General features: G+C 41.4%; 4 protein-coding genes across 5 annotated transcripts in view; 2 read left to right on the top strand and 2 right to left on the bottom strand.

Moving 5' to 3' along the window:
* Positions 1–555: 555 nt before the first annotated feature.
* On the bottom strand, positions 556–9,428 carry LOC105899637 (F-box only protein 33). Its single transcript, XM_012826836.3, has 4 exons — positions 8,858–9,428; positions 7,920–8,030; positions 7,093–7,760; positions 556–6,228 (listed from the first exon to the last, which is right to left on the bottom strand). The coding sequence occupies exons 1-4, from the start codon at positions 9,283–9,285 to the stop codon at positions 5,963–5,965; spliced, it is 1,473 nt and encodes a 490-aa protein (XP_012682290.1). The 5' UTR covers positions 9,286–9,428; the 3' UTR covers positions 556–5,962.
* Positions 9,429–10,259: 831 nt separating this feature from the next.
* fam177a1 (family with sequence similarity 177 member A1) lies at positions 10,260–12,988 on the top strand. The gene is made up of 5 exons (XM_012826838.3): positions 10,260–10,414; positions 11,008–11,187; positions 11,277–11,343; positions 11,531–11,628; positions 11,813–12,988. The coding sequence occupies exons 1-5, from the start codon at positions 10,346–10,348 to the stop codon at positions 12,011–12,013; spliced, it is 615 nt and encodes a 204-aa protein (XP_012682292.1). The 5' UTR covers positions 10,260–10,345; the 3' UTR covers positions 12,014–12,988.
* ppp2r3c (protein phosphatase 2, regulatory subunit B'', gamma) lies at positions 12,964–17,464 on the bottom strand. Of its 2 annotated transcripts, none has more exons than XM_031580079.2 (13): positions 17,135–17,246; positions 16,737–16,861; positions 16,473–16,577; positions 16,130–16,242; positions 15,793–15,890; positions 15,581–15,651; positions 15,062–15,194; positions 14,678–14,733; positions 14,503–14,578; positions 14,158–14,294; positions 13,793–13,930; positions 13,619–13,678; positions 12,964–13,347 (listed from the first exon to the last, which is right to left on the bottom strand). In XM_031580079.2, the coding sequence occupies exons 1-13, from the start codon at positions 17,208–17,210 to the stop codon at positions 13,156–13,158; spliced, it is 1,380 nt and encodes a 459-aa protein (XP_031435939.1). In that variant the 5' UTR covers positions 17,211–17,246; the 3' UTR covers positions 12,964–13,155. The 2 variants fall into 2 exon arrangements, with proteins under 2 accessions (XP_031435939.1, XP_031435940.1); XM_031580080.2 differs by lacking the exon at positions 17,135–17,246 and adding an exon at positions 17,301–17,464 and having other exon boundaries at positions 12,967–13,347.
* A 177-nt stretch (positions 17,465–17,641) lies between these two features.
* Positions 17,642–20,356, top strand: part of prorp (protein only RNase P catalytic subunit) — a 12,766-nt gene continuing 10,051 nt past the window's right edge. The window contains exons 1-3 of the mRNA XM_012826835.3: positions 17,642–18,849; positions 18,945–18,992; positions 19,458–19,590. Coding sequence (XP_012682289.2) covers positions 17,882–18,849; positions 18,945–18,992; positions 19,458–19,590 — 1,149 coding nt within the window. The 5' untranslated portion in view covers positions 17,642–17,881. The remainder of the gene's footprint in view (positions 18,850–18,944; positions 18,993–19,457; positions 19,591–20,356) is intronic.

Genomic DNA, 20,356 nt, shown 5'->3' with positions numbered 1-20,356 from the left:
TAATCATACCCAACATCAACAACCTAGCCTAAGTATTCTAACAATGGTGCACTACAACCATCATACTTAACAACAAAGACGCATTAATGAGCATTTCACTGTGGTTGTCAAGTGGGCACTTTCCTTCATCAGTGTTTTGTTGAATTGGGCCCACAACACCTCCAGGTGGCTCAACATTGGTGTCTGGCATCCCAGACCCCCCCCCCCCCCCCCCCTCCTCCTCCTCCATACTGACGATGGGTTAGGACATATCAATACCAGGGAGAGCAACAGATACACCTCAAGATACACCTCAGAAAGATTTCACATGCATGTGTCATTGTCTGAACAAAACACTGCATAATAGCAGCAGTTTGCAGTGCTACACCTTGATATTAGCCAAATTAGACCTTTTTTTATCTATGATTTTCCTAACGTCCTCTGCAGTTTATTCAAATACAAGACTCAAAACCGTGTCGCTGTTTTTGAATGTTTCTTTGCCACTGTAAAATATCTATACAAAAGACTTGACAAATCGACAATACTTTGAAAGAAAAAATGACATTAACACAGGAATATTTTTAATGCTTTTATTTCACCGATTAAAAGAAAATGCATTCATTCAACATTGATTCAAAAATCAACATTCGGCTGGTTTGCCCAATATGTGTCAGGTTTTTTTTAATCGTAGGTTTTTCTCCTTCGTTATTGTGGAACATCAGATCACTTCTCCAATCAATGAAATCTCTCCACACCTGGCATTTTCACACCTGTGCCGGTGAATTGGTTTTTCCCCATTTGCAGATGTACATATAAAATCCAATGCTATGTGCTCACTGGAGACAAAGACAGAACACACCTGCCCTAATATTAAACATTTAAGATGGTAAAACCATTTTTGCAAAACAACAATGCTTATAAACTTCTTGTCATGTTCATAAATAGAACCCGGACAGATGTAGCATAGAGGTGTGGATGTATATAAACATACATTGATATATATATCCATATACATGCACACACACACACCTTCTTATGCACTGTAAAGTTTCCTTAAGTTTTATTTTTTTTATTTTCAAACTTCCTCACCCCCGAAAAGTTTATAAGGTAGCAGCCAGGTCTCAGCACTGCTAGTGCACCCACGGTTGGCCACTGCTTTATTGCAAACTGTCCTGATTTTAAACAAATGCACAACATTCGTACCTCTTAGAACTGGGGCCGGCTGGCCGGTCTCATGGAGACCATGTCTGTACCCACGGTCGCCCTTGAAACGGAGTTGGCTTCCGAAGAATCAAGATCTTAAAATAATAATAATAATAATAATAATAGCAATAATAATAAGGCCAAGTATCACTGCAGTAAGTTATTTCCATTTATGAGTGACAGTAAAAGGGAAAAAAAAGAAAGAAAAGAAAGAAAGAAAAAAAAGAAGAAGAAGAGTTAAGAGCCACTGAATTATATGCATTCCACTTGCATAGTTATTGACTTTGCTGTACATGCTAGCCAGCCTGCTGGAGAGGAGATTGTGGCAAGCTTGATGTCTTGGACCAACAGTGGAGCTGTCTAAGGTGACTCAAGGGTTAACTGGTTGTCGAAAAAAAATAAAAGCAACCGAGAAGACGAGACTCTTTACAGTCACCTCCACTGAGATGCATGGTCACAACCTGGACTGCAAGCTTATTTCACTTATGTGTTTTCTCTCCACTCACTTCTTAAGGCTGGCATGAGGTCACTTTCATAACAGTAAGGTAGCTATTGGCGCTCGATGGAGCTTTTACAGGCAACAGTTTTTGAGTTGACTCTCAAAGATGGCTTCCGAGCAGCCCACTGTGTTTTTTTTTTTTACAGCTTTCTCCTTTGTGACAATAGAGATGAAGAGAGAGAGAGATTTGGATTGTAAATGCATACAAACATCTTCTACTTAAAATAAATTTGAAAAAGAGAAGAAAAAAAAGGAAAATAAACACCTCATGAAAATAACTCGGGGATCCAATGGAGTTGTAACAATCAACTGGTCCAAAAACTTTTCCCGAGTAACACGCAATCCCTCTTAAAATGCCCTCGGCACATGGTGACAGGCAGGCAGGCAGGGATCGATACAACAAACCAGGTCTCAGAGACTTCACACTTCAATAGTTTTATCCTTGCAGACCAGTCATTTACTAATGGATCCCATTTCAATCCAACCCCCACAAAAATGAAAACAAAACAAAAGAGAGAGAAAAAAAAGAATAAAATAGTAAAAAAATAAGTCATTTCATGCAGACATTTGGCCATGTTTTCGTTTTGTTTTTAAACTCCCCAGTGGAATGTTCCTCACACGTCTCATAGCAGCTTGTGGGTCTGATAGAACCAACCCTTGATTTGAAATTCATCAATAAGTTCTTTCTTTTTAAATCTTAAGTTACATTCACTCTTCACAGTGAAACAGGTGCATTGTTAAGAGATCTACTTGTTGTTGTTGACCCAAAAAGTCACAGCACAGCTGCGACAAACCGACACGTGGCCCAACTTTTTGCTCCTCACTTCAGCACGTTATCAAACTCTAAAAGTAGATGTGGTATAAGTAGTAGTATAGCAGTACGTCTCGGACCCGAGAAGCTGTTGGCCCCGGCCCTTATGCCTGCAGGTGGGCACTTCATGAAGGGTTTTTTTTCTATGCATCACCATAATCTTTGGCAGCGGACGCAGACATGCTGACAGAATATTTCTTTAAAATCCAGTGACTTTTTGAGAAGCTGTTTGTGTTTTTTTTTTTTTTTGTTGTTTTTGTTTGACTTTTATTCTCGTAACTTTTTCCTCTCTCGTAGTTAAGAGGCCTGAGCTTTTGAAAACCACCCCTCCGCTCTGCTCCTTGCCGGACAGTTACCCTGAGAAAAACTGATTCCTGTTCACTGCTGAGAAAGTGGTACGCCTTGTTTTTCTTCTTGTTATATACTGAGTCGCACACGCGCATACACTCTTACAAACACACGCTCACCGCTTGATCTACACACTTTTTGAATCATTTTACAATAAAACACGCACACAAATGCACACCAAGAAGAAATCTTCAAACACAAAAAGAGCAAAAAAAATGTGGAAATTAAAGTAAAAAAATGTTTTCACTGATGCTTTGACAACCTTTTGCCTTTGTAACGATAGTCCAACACTTGATGTAGACTTTAACTCCACTAACAACCTTTGAGAACTCGTGAAGTTGAAATGATAGCTATTCTGGGTTTCAGGCACAGCATGGAGTAGCAGTTTATGCATTAGCAGTTCACATATTGTAACAACCGACAGACACAGTCTCATCCCTCAATCTTCAGTCTATAGCCACTCTTCATCAGCGATGACCAAAATATATCATCCGATCAAAATATAGAAATCTCAATGAAATGTCCTTTTTTTTTGGTGTAGTACTAAAATAGAAACAGGGCTTTCAAATGAACTTACTGCGATTCTTCTCTCTGCATGCATATGTTTTTCTCTTAAATTGCACCTTTTCTAGATCTCAGGCAAAGAACATAAAATGCACGTTCGTCCAGAGAAGGATATTTGCACTTGGCCTCACTTCCTCATTAGTGGCATGCAGTGTCGAGTCGTCTCTTACTGTCTGCGTCATTTCACAGCTGGCCTTACACTAACCACGTTCCTCACGGTTCTTAGGGAAGACGGACTTCTCTTTCCCCTCACCTGCATACAAGTTTCATTCCTTCCTTCTTTATGGAAGTACTCGCTTTGGTAATTCCGGCCATTTCTTTAAAAAAGGCCATAGACCTCAAGGCATCCTCTAAACCAAAGCACCAAGCTTAACCTCTCCCTTGAAAAACACTCTGCCTTGCGCTCCGATTGGATTCGCTCTGGCAAGGACCGGAGATATGCGTTCATCAAAGGACCGGGAGGAGCGGGCTGAGGTGTGGAAGGGTCAGGAACTCTCCTCTGCAGAGCAAGAGGTTTCCTCTTCTTTTAAAATAAAGGCTTGAGCTTCACATTCACTTTCTAACGCTAGGCAAGCAACCACTAGTAACTTCTTCTGGTTAAAAAGAAATATATATATATATATATATATGCGCAAGAGATAACACATCTCAGGTAAAAGCACTGAGCACACACAACACTGATGATGACAACTTTGTAAAAAAAATAACAAGAAGCAGTAAACTGAGAAGGAGTGAGCTGAGAAACAACGTGAGGGACAGAGAACTTTTTTTTTCTCTTTAAAGAAAAACAAACATCCCCCTGAAGAGCACTCTTTTGGAAGAGCTTCGTATTTTTTCCTCCTTCGCTATCCTACAACCTCACAATTCCTTAACACGTCTCGCGTTTCGGACATCTCTAGACCAACCGCGCTCCCTCAACAACCAGCCTTCACAAAAGCCATTACAGAAAAACAAAAAGTATCGCAGTGCAGGAATCCTGAGATATGGAACAAGCAAACAAATAGCCTCTAGCCACCACACACACACATACACACACCCACAAAAGATGTAACACAGGCCTGGATTCAACCCAGCACATGCACGATTTTGCCCTCAGCAACGACCAAGACAGGATTACTCTACTGAGTATGCGTCTACACTGTAGTGCAACACACTAATGTCTACCCTATGACTGGTCTGAGGAGAGAGAAACGGGCAAAAGTGACATTTTTGAATTGATTGAATCCAAGAGTAAAAACTCTGATAAAGAAAACAAGGGGGGGGGGGTCCAAGGCAACTGTGACTTTAAAAAGAACAGATAAAACTGACAAGAGTAGCTGATTGTTTCATTCATCTTCATCATCTAGATCTTCGTCATCGTCCTGTTTGTGCCTACCTGAGACGGACAGAGGATTTATTCTTTTAGTTGTTGTTGTTTGAGAGCAAAAAACCTGCAGCTAGTTCTTTGCTAACGCTTAGCCCCCATAGGTAAAGTGCTGGGAAGGACTTGCGGCACGCAGGAGTTTGAAACCCTCCACTATCATGTGAGTGTGTGTGTGTGTGTGTGTGTGTGCGTGTGTGTTTTTTTTTTCTTTCACCAGCAGACCTGTGTATCTACCGTACTTCCAGTCTGAGGGAAAAACCAGCAGGATCTTAAGTCCCGAATGTAGCCAACAATGACAACAACTATTACTACTACAACAATAACATCAATGTCATTATCAGCATCATCATCATCATCATAACTTCTAGAAGGAAAACAAAATAAGGAAGAGAGACACATTTACAAAAATAACAGATGAACAGAGAGGAAGGCTGCAAAGAGCTTTGCAACTTTTCATCAGTACTGACCCTTGGCCCGGAAGACTAATCTCCCTTTAAAAGAAATCAAGGAGGGGGTGTGAAAAGGGTCACAGGATCTTGTCTTTGCAAAATGAGCCAAGATAAATTTAAAAAGTGATGGTTCTGTTCTCTGTCTGTATGGTAACACCAAACTCTGACAAAAACAAAAGAAAAGAAAGTCAAAGACGACAGATGACTAAAGCAAAATAGAGAAAGAAAATACAAAACAAAAACCGCTCACTGTACGATCGATCGTAAGCTAGGCATATCCAAAAAAAAGGATAAAAAACAAAAAACACACACAACATTGAGCCCCTCATCACCATTCACTCAATTAGCTACTAAATCGATACCCAACTATACTCTCCTATTAATGAGCAGGATATACAGAGAGATATTAATATAGTGCTAATACTGAATAAACACAGCACATATAAAGGATTATTTGTCACACTATAGGAGAGAGAAAAAAATCATAATAGTAAAATGAGAAGAAACCCGCAAGTAAAACAGAGGAGGGAAAAAAAAAGTACATCAAAGGAAACAGGACTGAATAAAGGTGAAAGGTATACCATCAAGCACAGGGCATGGGGTTAGGGTAGGGCGTAGTTGGGAGTTGTGTGAGAGAGGGGGAATGAAGGAGGAGGAAGAAGAGAGAGCGAGAGAGAGAGAGAAAGAGAGAGAAACGGGAAGAGGCGGGACTTGCAGGCGAGCGTGCGTGCGTGGGTTGGGTGCGTTCACATGCCCTCGCTGAAGCTCTGCATCTCGCGGTGGAAGTGCTGGGTGGGCTCGCTGAGGACCACGCTGGTGTCGAGGGAAGGGTGCCACACGCGGCCCAGGCCCAGGGAGACCTCCTTCACCAGGTTGTGGACGGGGTCGCCCTCGATGAACACCGACTGGTCCGGGTCGAAGTCGATGCTCTCCTCGGATACGGCCAGCACCTTCAGGTTGGAGCCGCGCAAGCGTGAGATGGCAACCAGGTTGTGGGACCACACCGTGTAACCTAAGGACAAAGAGACAGAGAGAGAAAGAGAGACAGAAAGAAAAAGAAAGAAAGAAAGGACAATGTGAGTGAGTTAGTGATTTAATGACACAGGAAGTCATTGAGGGAGTTGTAATTTGTGTCTGTTGATAAGGTGATACCAAAATGTTTCTCTATTACCCTTCCCCTACCTTGATCAGCCGTTGCCCATTACGAACTATGGAGCACACCTGGGCAAACATCAGTTTCAAAACCTCATTCCAGAATACAAACAAGCCAAAGTAGAACTCAACTTCGAAGTTTCACTGCTCACTTCTTTCTACTTCACAATGAGGGGAGAAAAACTAGGAAATGTTAATGAGGGATTATCTTTCCAGTCCTCCAAAGTATTGCCATTTTGTGCTTCAAGGCCAGTGGAAAATTAAAAAAAAAAAACGCTGCTTGAACGGCATCTCCATTGCGTTGTTGGGGGAGTAAAACAAGCCGGGTTTCTACATAAGACCTACAAAGTTTATCAGTCTAAGCTGTATGAAATGTGATTTCACCAACATAGAGAGCAGTTCCCTGTCAGTTCAGCGACCATGGTATTACATTTACATGTAGATCACCAAGATTTAAAATTTTCAGCTGACACTGCTACTGCCGTTTATAATGTGAGCAAGAGAGGCTGGCCAAGACTTAAGATGCAGTGGTGACATGTTAGAGAGTATTGCCCTAGTGGTAGGCTAACACTGTAGCTAATGAATACTACACACCTGACAGTTGCTTTTCTTTTTGCGTGTGAAGTGTGTGAGGGAGAGTAATGACGGCTGGACTAACACAGTTAAAAAAAAAACAGGTCAAGGCCTCGTTCAACCAAATCAAAGAAATGAATGTCCATCTTACCATGGATGATAAGAACGGCCAGATGCACACAGCGCCAGGCTAGGAGCACGAGCGGATCCTCATTGCGGTTGATGCTGAGGTCGGGGAAGCCGGAGTCGTCGCGCATCAGCACGAAGTGGCTGAGCGTCTTGTGGTACTGCTGGGAGATGAGCTCCACAGTGCCATCTGTCACCGGCGTGCTGTAGCTGTCCAGGTGGATGCGCTCCAGGGGCATGCTGGGCTTGAGCACGCGCAGGAGGTTCTGGCTGCACACGTCCAGCGCCATCATGTAGACGCGCAGGTTGCCGCCGCGTCGCACCAGCGCCTTCCAGTCGTCCTCGCTGACGGTGCCGTCCAGCGGTTTGGCCTCCAGGGCGGCGCCGTTGAGCAGGAGCGAGATGCGGTGCAGCGGGGCCCGGTCCTGGCCTGCCAGGAGGCAGCACATGTCGGAGGAGAAGTCGCTGAAGTCGAGCGCCAGCGAGCGCAGGTGCACCAGTCGGTCCAGCTCCACGGGGGCCAGAAGGCTGGGCAGCTGGTTGTCCAGCAGGCTGAGGTGCTCCAGGGAACTGGCACTGGGGTTGGAGAGTGAGACCAAGGAGCAGGGGGTCACCACGCCCAGCATGAAGGCGGAGGAAAGCCACTTCATCTGTCTGCTGTTGGACAGGATCTCCTCAAAAAGCAGCTGGATTCTTAAAAACCGAAGTGAGGAGAGAGAGACGATGGATGAGGAAGGCAGATGGAACAAAGAGAGAAAGAACACAGGAGACCATAAGAAATGCGCTGAAACTCAAAGGTAACTAAACTAACATATACCATGAAAAAAAGCATATTGTTAACAATACACTTACTCTTTGATTTTTTTGCTTCCATGATCAACTTGGTGGAGATAGGAGCTGTCCAATATACCCTCATCCTGAAGAATGCAGGTGTCACCATAGAGACTCAACCTGTGTAGATTTCTTGAGAAGAGCAGATAGACACAAAATAGAACACACACATATTCATAAAAAATAGTTATGTCAATTAAATTGGGAAAATATTAGGCCACTAATTGGTATGACAACCAGCAATATATTGACTATGTGAATGGTCTAATCAAATTTCAATACTGTGCCTCTACTCAGTGAATATAAAAACGGGAACTTTCTCTCCAAACCAGAGTGAACAGCATATATGTGGAACTTACTTCACATAGCTAAAAGACAGGCCTGGAAATAACACTAGAATATCATGTGGCTGTAACAGGGGAAGTTTCAGGAAAATACATTTTATCTCACAGCCACGGTGACAGTACAATAATACCGATACTTTTTGCCAAACAAACTGGGCTTTTCCTTCAACACAAAAACAATCGTTACGTGAGATTCTTCTTGAAAAAAAAGCTTCTACCGCTTACAAGATTTTTTCTTCGGCTGTCGTGCGTTCTGGAAGTCTGCGCACTTTCAGAGAGGAATGACGTTCATTGTGAAAATGCCGTTCCATTGCTAACGGTGAACAATGCAATTTAACCACATTACAGTTTATTGTGATGGGATCGTACAGTGATGTCCTTGCATTACATTGTCCTTGTAATGTTAATGCCTCAACTAAGCGGCGTCACTGAGCTCTGTAGCTATCAGAGACATAGCTTGGTTACGTAATGACATGGGTTTGTTTATAGCTAGCTAGCTTCCTGACTAACTAGCTGGTAGCAAGCTGGCTATGCCATCATTGAGAAAATGGCGTTGCTCAACTGACAGAGTAATCATAGTAAAAAGTGACGTAGTAGTATGGATAAATATATTACCTGTTGTTACGAAGACTACGAAGCACACATAACACCTGATCCAAATAAGTGACCATTGCATCTTTCCAGCGGTCAGAAAACTGTGGGTCGCTCTCCACAGGTTCCATTCTGCCCTCCATTGCTTGCAATGGGCTTAGGTACCCATCCACTGGGGCAAATTCCAGCTGCAGCTCACGCACAAAGGAACCAAACTTGCGCATGAGGAATTCTAATCTGGGGGTCTCCTCAGACCCAGAGCCACCTCCATTCGTCCCTCCACCGACACGCAACTTTAGCTCTGTCCACAACGCTGGGTAAAACAGACACTCCCTCCAGCGAGAACATACGACCGAGGCCCGAAGCTTGTCTCGATCTGACAGAAAGGAAAATATGTGAACAATAAGCTCACTGGGTAAAGCCAAGGCTCCGACACCCCCGCACAGAGCCATGGCTGTTGGCTTCAAGACTACAACAACTCAGACAAGGGTGAAAAATGAACCGTTGCACCGTTAGCTACGAGACTTCACGACGAGCCAAACGGTGCAGATCTCTCACCCTACTGGTCGTGTATGGAGAAAACAAACATCGTTCAGCAGCTTTGCTTTCAATACTATTGGACCATTCCACTTTCTTTTAATGGATGGGTGACTATGAGAAGAATTAACAATAGGATTTGGACAAGGTGAAATAATTATGGTTTTGTTTTTCATTGTCAGGAGATTACTTTCTAGCAAATAATCTATTTCGCCCTGTCCCAATTTTTATGTTGGTCCAGTGTTTTGGAATATTCATGTAATGGTTTAATCCACTGCGCTCTTATTTTTGCCATACCATTTAAGACCGGTAGGGGTGCTTGCAACGTGCAGTTCCCCGTTAACTGAGGCAAGGCTTTTTCTTGTTTCAGAACAGTTGTCCGTAAACTACAATGTTTTGTACTCTACTTGATGTGCCTTTTAAGTACGGTTGATGTACACAAATTGATTTGAAATGTCAAAGAAACGGACCGTATTCTTCTCGACCCATTCATTGCGTAGAGGGGGCGTGGCACTGTCAAAAAGCTTGTGTGTCTTTACCTCTTTTCCTATTACTATTCAAAGTACGGCTCTGAGAATAGCAAGTCGTCACTCTAATGTAAAATCAAATGCACACTCTCTGAATATTGTGAATCACTCCTCACCCAATGACACAATTGCTTGATCATAGCATAAGGCGGGTTGAAAACACCGCTCTTAAATCCTAAATGGTCTCAGCTGTCTCAATACAATAGACATTTGACTTGCAATGTCCAGTGAATCAAATAATGTGGTTATTTGGTTACACATTATATTCACAGAAAGCCAATATCCACATGTGCTGAGCTGAGCCAGAGCGACTTTTTAAACTAGACTTGTCATGTCACAGACGTCACTTCCAACACGGATACGTCCTCCCCCCGGTTTTTTTCTGAAGGTAGCAAACCTAGCTAACCATCGGTAGAGTTTAACGGTGGTTGTGGAAAAGGAAGTGGAGATGGCCGAATTGTCACTTTACCTTACAAACATTAACGTATCCGTGGGCCAAACTATGGACAAAGAGAAGGTATTTTGTCGTTTGTATTTCACTTAATATTTACATATGAGGTAGATACATAAAACATTCTACCTTGCCGTTCGGCTGTTTCTAACATTAATGTTATGGAAAGTAGCTAGCCAGCTAGCTTGCAGGCTATTTCCTTGTCTCAGCTAGCCTTTAGAAACAATATTTTCAGAATCTGTGTAGTCCACTACAGCCTTTGGAAGACGATGATGGGATATTGGTGCTTGTCAATTTATTATACCTAGCATGTGTGATATCTTTCGTACTTCCATTCAGAGACGGGATGTTTTCATTTAATTTTAGCTACATTATTGTTGAGACAGCTAGCTGGTGTTTTACTGTATTGTTTGCATAGCGCCAACAGGCAACGCGTCACAAGATGACAACCTGTTGGTCGCTAACTTTTCCGTGGGAACATCGGAGGTTGTAGTGTGTGTGTGTGTGTGTGTGTGTGCGGTTAGTTTGTGCGGTTATTAAGACAGTTTTGAAATAAGTACATGTACTTACACTTTACATGTTTGTAAAGTAAAGATCGCTTCTGTGGTGACGCAAGACAGGGTTGTTCAGTTTAATGAAATGCGTTTGTTTTTGTTTAGACTCCCAATGTGGGAAAGGATTTTGAGAATGTGGAGCTCGGTGATTTGGGCCTGAAAAAGCAGAAGGTTCCCCGCAGAACTATATACTTTGCCAGTGGGGAGACGATGGAGGAATACAGTACTGATGAAGAGGAGGAGGAAGAGCCTAAGAAAAAGAATACCATGACTATAATTGACCCTGTGAGTTATGTTTGCGTTTGTTCTTGCGACAACCACACTACGTGATGCTGTAAGTTTGAATGGAAACTTGAATGCGTTTTTCATTGCAGTCAACACTGACATGGGGCCCGTATGTGTGGTTTCAAATGTGGAGAATGGCTACCTCAACAGTTTCAGGTAGGCCCATTTGTAATCACAGTGGACTTAACTGTTGCGGTGCTCCATCTATGCATTGCTTTTCCCCTCCTTCCTAATTGATCATTCAAATGTTGATTTAAAATATTTTCTCCTTAATATGTTTTTGGTTCATGAGGGACCTGATGCTTTATCTGACAAGTGTTTTCTTGGTATTTGTGGGTTACAGTGTGCGATTACCTTGGCGAGAGACTGGCTTCGATCTTGGGCATAACATCACCGAAGTATCAGTATGCCATCGATGAATACTATAGAATGAAAAAGGAGGTGAGCAGTAATTATATTGTAGTGAACCATGGTCAAGCTTGGCTCACAAAACATATCACTACTTCATACATCTGTCTTAAATTAGGTTGGTTGGCCAAGAGGACAATTAAATACTGCCATCCCCCCACTCGTTGTACAGGCACATGGTATATTCAAAGTCCTCTCTGATAATTGTAATTCGCAGGAGGAGGAGGAGGAAGAAGAGAACCAGCTTGCTGAGGAGGCAGAGAGGCACTTCAATGGGCAAGTGAGCCAGGAGGGTCAGCTGCCCAGGATGGAGCAGCCGGAGACCAGCGCCTCGTTTGTGAACGTCACATTTGAGCTGGAGCAGGAGCCTCATTCAGCACCTGATGCTGTGCATGTCCCAGCCCCCCTCCCCTCTTAAGATCCTCTATTAAACAGACTTTTAGTTTATGGTCCCTTTTTTTGTTCCTTTGCCATTTGTAGATTTGTGGATTTGTTCTGAACATAATCCAGTTTAGGAATGAAGTGTAGTGCAGGGATGTACTGAAGATTTAGCTTCCTGTCCAGGGAAATTATGTAAATGTGCTATGAACAGCACTGTGAAGAGATTCGGTAATGTTATGAGCGCCAAGCTGTAGTGTAATTACTGTCTATTATGGCTTTTTTTTTTTTACAAGTTTTTCTATGCAAGTAATGTAATATATTTCTATGTATGATGCTTTGTTGATGCATGGCAAATATGATTATTGATTTGTATGAAAGTGTTGACTTTTGGTCAGTTCTAAAGGTACTTATTGTTGGCCTACAATTCATTAATTTGTGTCTCTGTCAAAATAGGCTGAATCAGTTTAAAAGTGCAGAGTTTGAGAAAATACACTTCATAAACTGTAAGATTTTCATGGCCTAATTTGCTGTTTCCTATCCAAGGGCATGTTCAGGTAATTTGATTACACTTAAAATATGTTGAAGCCATGGGTATACTAACAGAGCAACTGTACCATGTTGCCTTTTATACATAGGTCAATCTTCATGTAATTTCTGGACTGTCAGTTATTGAATATTTGCCATCAGATGTTCTCATTAGGTCATGTAACCTTATGGAATTACGAGGTATCTGTAGGTAGCCTGTTTGTTTGTTTGTTAGTTTCTCTTTCCTTTTATTTACATAGACAAAATGATTATGTTGATCTGAATCTTGGTCTTGATTTGGAATGGAAGAGTATAGGATGCCTTTACTGTAACTAGTGTTATCACCTGAGATTTTCAACTGAAGGAATGAATTTGTCACGGACATGAAAAATCCTTTGCTTATTGATGTAATCACGACACATTTCTGCAATTTGAAGTAAAAAAAGCTGCTTTTATTTATGTTAATAAAACATTTTTGTAAATTCAATAGAAATACATTTCTTTTTTGTTTGCATTCACAAAAAAGGAAAAGTTTGTATACACACACACACCAGGATAAACATTCAAGTTCCTTTTCTGTCATGTTATATGAAAAATAAGACAACGGTTTTAATGTTTTCCCCAATGCTGGCCTGCTCTGCTTGTTGATAGGGGTCATGTGTCATCAATATCGCCAGTGTTACTTTCGCCATCATTGGCCACCAAAACCTCCCTATTCTCATAGGTCCAAAAGCCGTTGAGGTCAATGAGAATGCTGCTCACAGTATCACCCTGACCGCTGTTCACCAGATCCTGTAGGGTGATCTTGCATGGATCCTTGGGTTTTACCATGTCAAAGATCTCATCCTGCAGTTACAGTCACAGGGAGGGCATTGTTACAGTCTGAAATGCCACTGTCACAGTTGAGTTGGAACAGTAAATATTCATCCAGAAGGGATTCTCTCTGAGACTATAGACATTTGGCTCTGGAGGAACAAAACACTTTGTGCTTTAAAATAATCATTCATCTCAGAGATATGAGAACTATCTTTAAAGGTAGACATTAATTTGTGTTCAGGAACCATGGAGTATACCATTCTAATACATTTTTTTTTTTAAAAAACACAGTTGTATCTACCTTGACATCCTGGAAGGACACCGCCTCTTGTCCATGTATTTTCATCTGTTCTTGGATAGCCTTTGGACAAAAAATAAACACAGATCAATTATGTAGTTCAACAATATTTGTTATCTTATTTCGTACACACATTGAAAAGAGTACAGAGGGGTGTAGGGGTGTGTCACTCCTTACTCTGAAAAAGTAGTTGAGCGCGAACACATTGAGGTAGCCTTTGTTGTCCATGTCCAGCAGCTTGAAGATATACTGCAGTGCCGCGGGTTCTTTCCGGTTCTCCAGAGCCAACACAAAGTCCAGGTATGTTTTATAGTCCTGAGGTGAAGTTAGAAAAACACCAGTAGTAAACAGCACTGTTCAGAATGTCTAACCGTACAGAAAAGCACAAATTGGAGAACATCAACTTTGAAACATTTTAAAGGTCCATGCGATCTTTGGGCATATTTCACAAATATATTGTAACTTTGTCCTGTAACATTGTAATTTATACTGTTGTTTGCAATGTGATTAAAAGTGGTTTATGTGTGTGTGTGTGTACTTACCATCTCCCCATCATAAGTCAGGCATTCTTGGTACACACGATCAAGGAAGACACCGGTTAGTGTCCCAGTACCATAGCGAGAAAGTTCTTCTTTGCTCAACATGCCATTGTGATCTTTATCTAGGTTCAGGTACTGACCTGAGAAAAAGAAAGACGCATGTTATTTTCGTTTAAATTCTACATTGAAGCCCACATGAACAGGTATGCATGTACAAACTTGAGATTTGGAAGTTCATGGCAACCAGTCAGTATGCGGTCATGTGGGAACATAATTATGATTTTTTTTTAAAGGTTTAACGACAAATAGCACTCTGGTGCTACTAGTGCCTTTCTTCTCAAAGCTTACCATATACTCGGAGAGCAGAGGGTGCTGAAAACCAGTTAGCCTCCTGACTTTCCTTGGACAACTCCTCATCCCTCAGCTGCAATAAATAATAAAACATAACAAACATGACAACAGTGTTATGACTTTCCAGTGTTAAGACAATTTCAGCATTTACCTAAATGTATTCATTCAGTACCTCAAGAAGGTCATCCAGGAAACTGCAAGCCAGGATATCCTGTATCTTTATTTTACCTGGAATTCAGAATTAGATGAGACAGGAATAGCGACACAACTTTGTCTATTTAAGTTTGGTCAGTCTGTGCAAATGAGCTGGAAAATCTCCCTCTACACACAATTCAGTTCGGGACAAAGTTTATTTTCTGTCCTGATAATCAGGATAAGCTGGACATGCCAATGTCCTGAAACTAAAAACTAAAGCTTTTGATTGGAGCATGATTAGTCATTCTTGGCACAAGGGAAATCCTTCACCTTCTATCAAATAAACACAGAGCATAGAATCCAAAGCAGAACCACCAAGACATAAGAGACATTAATGGGGCTCAAGTGAGGAAACGCATACCAGTGCGGAGTGGGTCTAGGAAAAAGAAGAACTTGCGGACAGCCGTGCAGACATAAAAGGAGTAGAAAGACTTCTCCAGACCATCCAGCTGGGGCAGGGTGGGAATCAGCTCGAGGATGTAGTTCTCCAAGTCCTTACATGCAACACAGAGGAAAAAAACACACACCACAAGGAGACAATGTGTCAGTAGTATCAGAGCACTCTGTGTGAATCAACCATTCTGATTGAGCTGTTCAAGAACAAATAACAGATGGACAGACACGAAAGCCCTGCTAATCAAGGTGAATCAACAAACAATAATTATAACAAAATATAGTTTATAAAATATAAAAATGATTTTGTTGTGGTTAATGTGCAGTATAACTTCAGTATATCAAGTTTTTTCTGTGTTGTCTTAAGATATGGCAATCTATCAAGTCTTTAATAGTCCATAATGGATCTTCATTTCCTCCACTTATTTATCAACCAGAGAGACAAAAGCAGAGATGAGATACAAACAGCCAAGTTGTGGGTACGTACAGACTCACGCAAGTATCCCTGCCCTGCCACATCATACAGACTTAAGCCGATCCTCGTCTGATGCAACCAAACTGCAAGATAAAAATAGTGACTTGAACCATAACATGACCGAACAATCATTTTAGAATCCTGTAATACTTGGAATACATAAGCGGATCTTTAGTATTATTACTACTGGACGTGTGATACGATTGTATGCCAATATACAATACCTTTTCTCATGACGTAGTTAAAAAACTGCATAATTGATATCCTTCCATATGGATCATTGTGAAGGAGTTTGGCATACACTCTAGCAGTGAAGAATTGTCTGTACAGAAAAAAAAGAGGAGCTCACTCATCATCTGTAGCAGTAGCAGTAGCAGCAGTAGTAGTAGTAATAACCATCGTCGTCATCACCTACAGATCAGTGGGATCATCCTATCTATCCATTCAGCCACCTTCCCGTCTAATCCCATCTTAGTCCTACCTCAAAATATATCCATTTTAGCACAATAATATCAGGCTTTTTATATACATATACATTTTATTTACTAAGTAAGAGCTTACTTGCACTTGACTCCGGCCTTCTCTCCAACTTTGAGAAAGCTCTCATAGGTGATCATAGCCTCATCTCCTGTTGCTGGTGGCACCTGGTGTTTGTCCAACAGAAACCATAGGTTCTGGGGAAGCAATTTCACAGATATGCACAGCATTAAAACAAATATCATGTCATGGAGTGATGTCTTAGAAATATGTTGTGGATCAAATTAAACCACATGACACTTTATTTGTATTATTCTAATCCCCCATTACCCTATTTTAGAGCCAACAAAATCAGAAATACTTTTTGTGAAGACGTCACAACTTCTCTAACTACCATGTGAACTTCTAACAAAGTTTAACGACTCACCTGTAACTCCTCATTATCCAGCAGTTCTCGACTCTTCCTCTGTAGAAAGACTGCCCTGGACTCCTCTCTTAATTTTTGCAGCAGAACCTCATCTTCAGCGGGAAGCTACAATACATTGTGAGTTAAATCCGTATTATCATTGAATATGGAGTCTTTCACTGCAGTTTAACACACAACGACTTCGTCCTTGTCATCATCAATATGCTCGCTATCTAAATTCTGTCATGATGGTGTCGCTACGATTTTAATATAGTGTTTGCCTACCCTGTAATAGAAGCGCGGTATGGTCTTATAAGAGCTGTCTCGTTCCCCTCCTCCTCTCCATTCGGTGTAATACTTAGTAAACAGCTCTGTTTCTTCTGCCTTCTTCTCCTCTTCAGTCTTTTCATCTGCAAGAATAAACACAAGCAATCAAGCCACTTCTGCATTCACGTTGCATACCAGACCCCATAGCATCCCAAGAGACCCTTACTGAGTGGATACATACAACATTGTTAACGTTACCACCAAACAGAGCTAGCTATGATGACATGTTGCATAGCCTTTTACCATAGCCTATGGAATAGCCACATAACTATGATAAAGCTATGTAATCATTTTAGGAAATTATCTGTTAACGTGGCTGCATTGTGTTGTTGTGTGTATGTTATATACCTACTTACCGGTGAACCACAAAGTTACCTGGTAAATTGATAACATTAACTTAGCATTAGCTAGCTTGTAGAAGTTATACAGCATTACTAGCTAGATAGCTTGCTTCACTACAGTATTTAGAACATTACTTTAAAAGTACATTTTAATGACCAGTGATAATATCAGTTGTGTTACCTTTTTTTGAATTATCCAGCCTTTTTCTTAAGAGATCCTTCCAGTGCGCAAGTTTATCATTCGACATGTCTGCATGACGAGAGATGTTTTGGCTTGACGTTAACGTACAGGTTGGTTGGTTTTGCAGAGAATTTTTAGTGACGTCTTCTGACTGCGCCACCTGTCACGTCACAAATGCCAGACGTAACCGTGCGTGCTTTCACAAGACCCTTAGCGGTGAGCTAACTCTTATTTTAATTATAGCTTCCTTCGTAGATTCAAACCATTAAATGGAGAATGCCGTTATATGTAACCAATATTAAACAGGTTTACAGCGCATACTTATTAGAGATGTCGTCACTACATTTAAGTGAGGAGCTGCTAGCTAGCTGCTAGCTATCTAAAGTTTGTAGAACAGTTACAGCTAGCCACGTACAGTAAAGTAGCTAGATGAATGTTATGCTGTCGTGTCAAGTAAATACATGCATTTGTGTTTTTTTTTCATGAATGATAACTTTGGCATTTGTCCTGTCAGTTTTTTTGAACTGGCTAAAGCTATTGTTTTGTAGTACACTACCTGAAAGCAATTGTTTGGGCAGGTCATGAGCCCCTTGCTGATGCCCAACCTAAGGGTTTGCTTGCAACATTTGCTCCCAGTTCTCTCAAGAAATGTATTGAATCTCTCACACAAGAACGTGTCGCAGTGTTTTAGGGTCGGAGGTGTAAACACCTTTTGTACCAAGAACATAAACAATCATGCAGTCGATAAGAGGAAAGCTTTCAAATCAAGAGACTTCGCCATCAAGGAAAGACCTGTTTTTCCCAAGTCGGTTTTTGCAGCTGGAACTGCTAGACGGACTGCTGAGCTTATGAAAAAGAAAGCTGGTTTTTCAGACACAGACGAGCCATCAGACTACAGTAGGAAAAAACGTGCCGCGGAGATACCAGACCACCCGCTCACTTCTTCAGAGTGGAAAATAATGAAAGAAGGTAGCGAGCGACCCGATCGCTTTGTACTACGGATGATGGAGGGGATGTTGTCGGCTAGTGCAGATATAAACATAGCTAAATCCCTCCTGGCATATGTCGCTGTGGACACTGGCACGGTGCCTTATGAGTTGCTCTTGCGATACCTCACTTTGTGTGTCAACGATGGACACTGGGATGAAATGTACGATGTGTACGACATCATGAAGAGTCGGTTCCGTACGCTGGATACGGGTGCTTACAGTTTATTGGTCAAAGGCTTTAGTAAGACAGAACGCTGGCAAGAGACCTTGGTTCTCCTTGAGAACATCAACAAGATCATCACGCCCTCTCCTCGGAATTACGCCAATGCCATCGCTGCTGCAATGAAACACGGCAGTTCTGCCACCGCTTGGACACTGTATAACCAGCTCTTGGAGAAGGGCATTAGTCCTAACCAGGATACCTGGAAGTATCTGTTCGAGGGCGGGGTTTCTGACCACGAATACGACGATGAGCTGTTATCCATATTACAGCAAATGAGAGACAACCAGATATATCCAGACGAGATTCTGGCTAACACAATAAGAAAGTGGTTTGAAAGGTAAATATGACTGCAACTGTCTTATAATAAAATAATTGTATTGCATTTTCCTATATATTGCAATGCAATGACACATTTATCTCTGTTCCTCTCAGTCGTCCTGACCAGAAGTGGACTGGAGGTATCTCCATTGTGAACCCAAGGTAAAAAATATAGATCTTGCATTATCATAGTACGCTCTGGGGAATGAAAAGCACCCTAAACGATTCAGCCCTGTGCTCCACAGCCCAGAATAGGGAGGAATATGAAGCTGAAAAGAATGGATGGTGTAACAGATTTACAATCTTGATCATTTAAATGAAATGAAACACCATCATGAGAAAATGCAGTTCAAGCATGTCAAAATAAGACACCACAAACATTCTATTTTACTTTTTGACACAAACACAAAATGAAACACTGCAGTGTATTCAAATTAACCAGCTGTTGCCTGTAACAGGTTGTTATTACCTTAGTTTCACCTCATCAGATTAAACCTATTTATGTTATGGTCTGCCAACATTATGTGTGTTAGTTTTTATAATTACTTTAAATGGTGAGCCCTTCACAGTGCTGGATGTTGACCCCATTTGACCTCTGCCCTATGACCTCTGCCCTATGTCCTGAAGTGGAGTGTGTCGGAGTTGTGGCTCTGAGCTGGAGTCCATACAGCTGACGGATGAAGACTATGCCGACCTGAAGGACAGTGTCATGAAGAACGTGATTAAGGGCATAGATGTGTTCAAGAAGACCACCCCTGAGGTTTGCATCCTTTCATCTCTCAAAGCTTCTTAACATGACTTTTTGTCTACATGCCAAAAACGAATTTGTTTTATGTGAAACATGGGCGATGCAAGTCAGTACAATACACTAAGATGCATACAATAAAATATGTAGTGCTGTTGTGTATTGCTAAATGTATGCATGCTCTTATAGATGTGAAAACGTTAAGCTGCAGGTTCATTGTTCATCACTAGGTGGCAGTGTTGGTTTGAACTTTATCTTAAAGCAGCAATAAGGAGTTCTGTTCCAAAACTAGCAAGCTAACTATATAAAAGGCATGCAAAAACCTTGCAAACACCACCAACAGCTCAGTTGACACTGATAGAAGCCTGCCAACACACTAACTGGTGTCTTTTGTCATGCTGTGAAAGCTTTTCTTCCATTTTTGCAAGGTGTTCCAGCCCGGAACACAGAACTACATAGGGCATATCCTGGATGGCTAGTGGGAAAGACACAATTGTTTATCTGTCCTTCACATGACCATAAGCTGTCAAAATGAATTTGAGGATGGTACCAAAACTAGTTGCCTATACAACCATACCTCAAAAAGTGTCAAATTGTTGCATAGTGTTACTTTAACCCTATCGAACCTATCAAATTCGTATCAAATGTATTTTCTAAACATTTAATGTTTCATTCATGGATGCATGCATGGGTTTATTTTATAGGTCTTTTCTGCCAGCATTCCATCTTGTAAATTTGTTAAAAAATATATACTTTTTAAGTGCTATAAGTAAACTACAGG

This window comes from Clupea harengus, chromosome 14 (assembly GCF_900700415.2).
Source record: "Clupea harengus chromosome 14, Ch_v2.0.2, whole genome shotgun sequence".
Lineage (NCBI taxonomy): Eukaryota > Metazoa > Chordata > Actinopteri > Clupeiformes > Clupeidae > Clupea > Clupea harengus.
This window is presented reverse-complemented; position numbering and strand designations above follow the sequence as displayed.

Excerpts from the sequence above, each read along its gene's own strand:
- LOC105899637 (XM_012826836.3), bottom strand. The coding sequence starts at position 9,285 with ATGGCTCTGTGCGGGGGTGTCGGAGCCTTGGCTTTACCCAGTGAGCTT. Across the intron at positions 7,761-7,919 it reads GGAAGCAAAAAAATCAAAGA|AATCCAGCTGCTTTTTGAGG; the intron begins GTAAGTGTATTG and ends TCGGTTTTTAAG. Across the intron at positions 6,229-7,092 it reads GGCCGTTCTTATCATCCATG|GTTACACGGTGTGGTCCCAC; the intron begins GTAAGATGGACA and ends CTTTGTCCTTAG.
- fam177a1 (XM_012826838.3), top strand. The coding sequence starts at position 10,346 with ATGGCCGAATTGTCACTTTACCTTACAAACATTAACGTATCCGTGGGC. Across the intron at positions 10,415-11,007 it reads AAACTATGGACAAAGAGAAG|ACTCCCAATGTGGGAAAGGA; the intron begins GTATTTTGTCGT and ends GTTTTTGTTTAG. Across the intron at positions 11,344-11,530 it reads GGCTACCTCAACAGTTTCAG|TGTGCGATTACCTTGGCGAG; the intron begins GTAGGCCCATTT and ends TGTGGGTTACAG.
- ppp2r3c (XM_031580079.2), bottom strand. The coding sequence starts at position 17,210 with ATGCTGTATAACTTCTACAAGCTAGCTAATGCTAAGTTAATGTTATCA. Across the intron at positions 16,862-17,134 it reads GGTAACTTTGTGGTTCACCG|ATGAAAAGACTGAAGAGGAG; the intron begins GTAAGTAGGTAT and ends TTATTCTTGCAG. Across the intron at positions 14,295-14,502 it reads CTCTGCTCTCCGAGTATATG|GTCAGTACCTGAACCTAGAT; the intron begins GTAAGCTTTGAG and ends TCTTTTTCTCAG.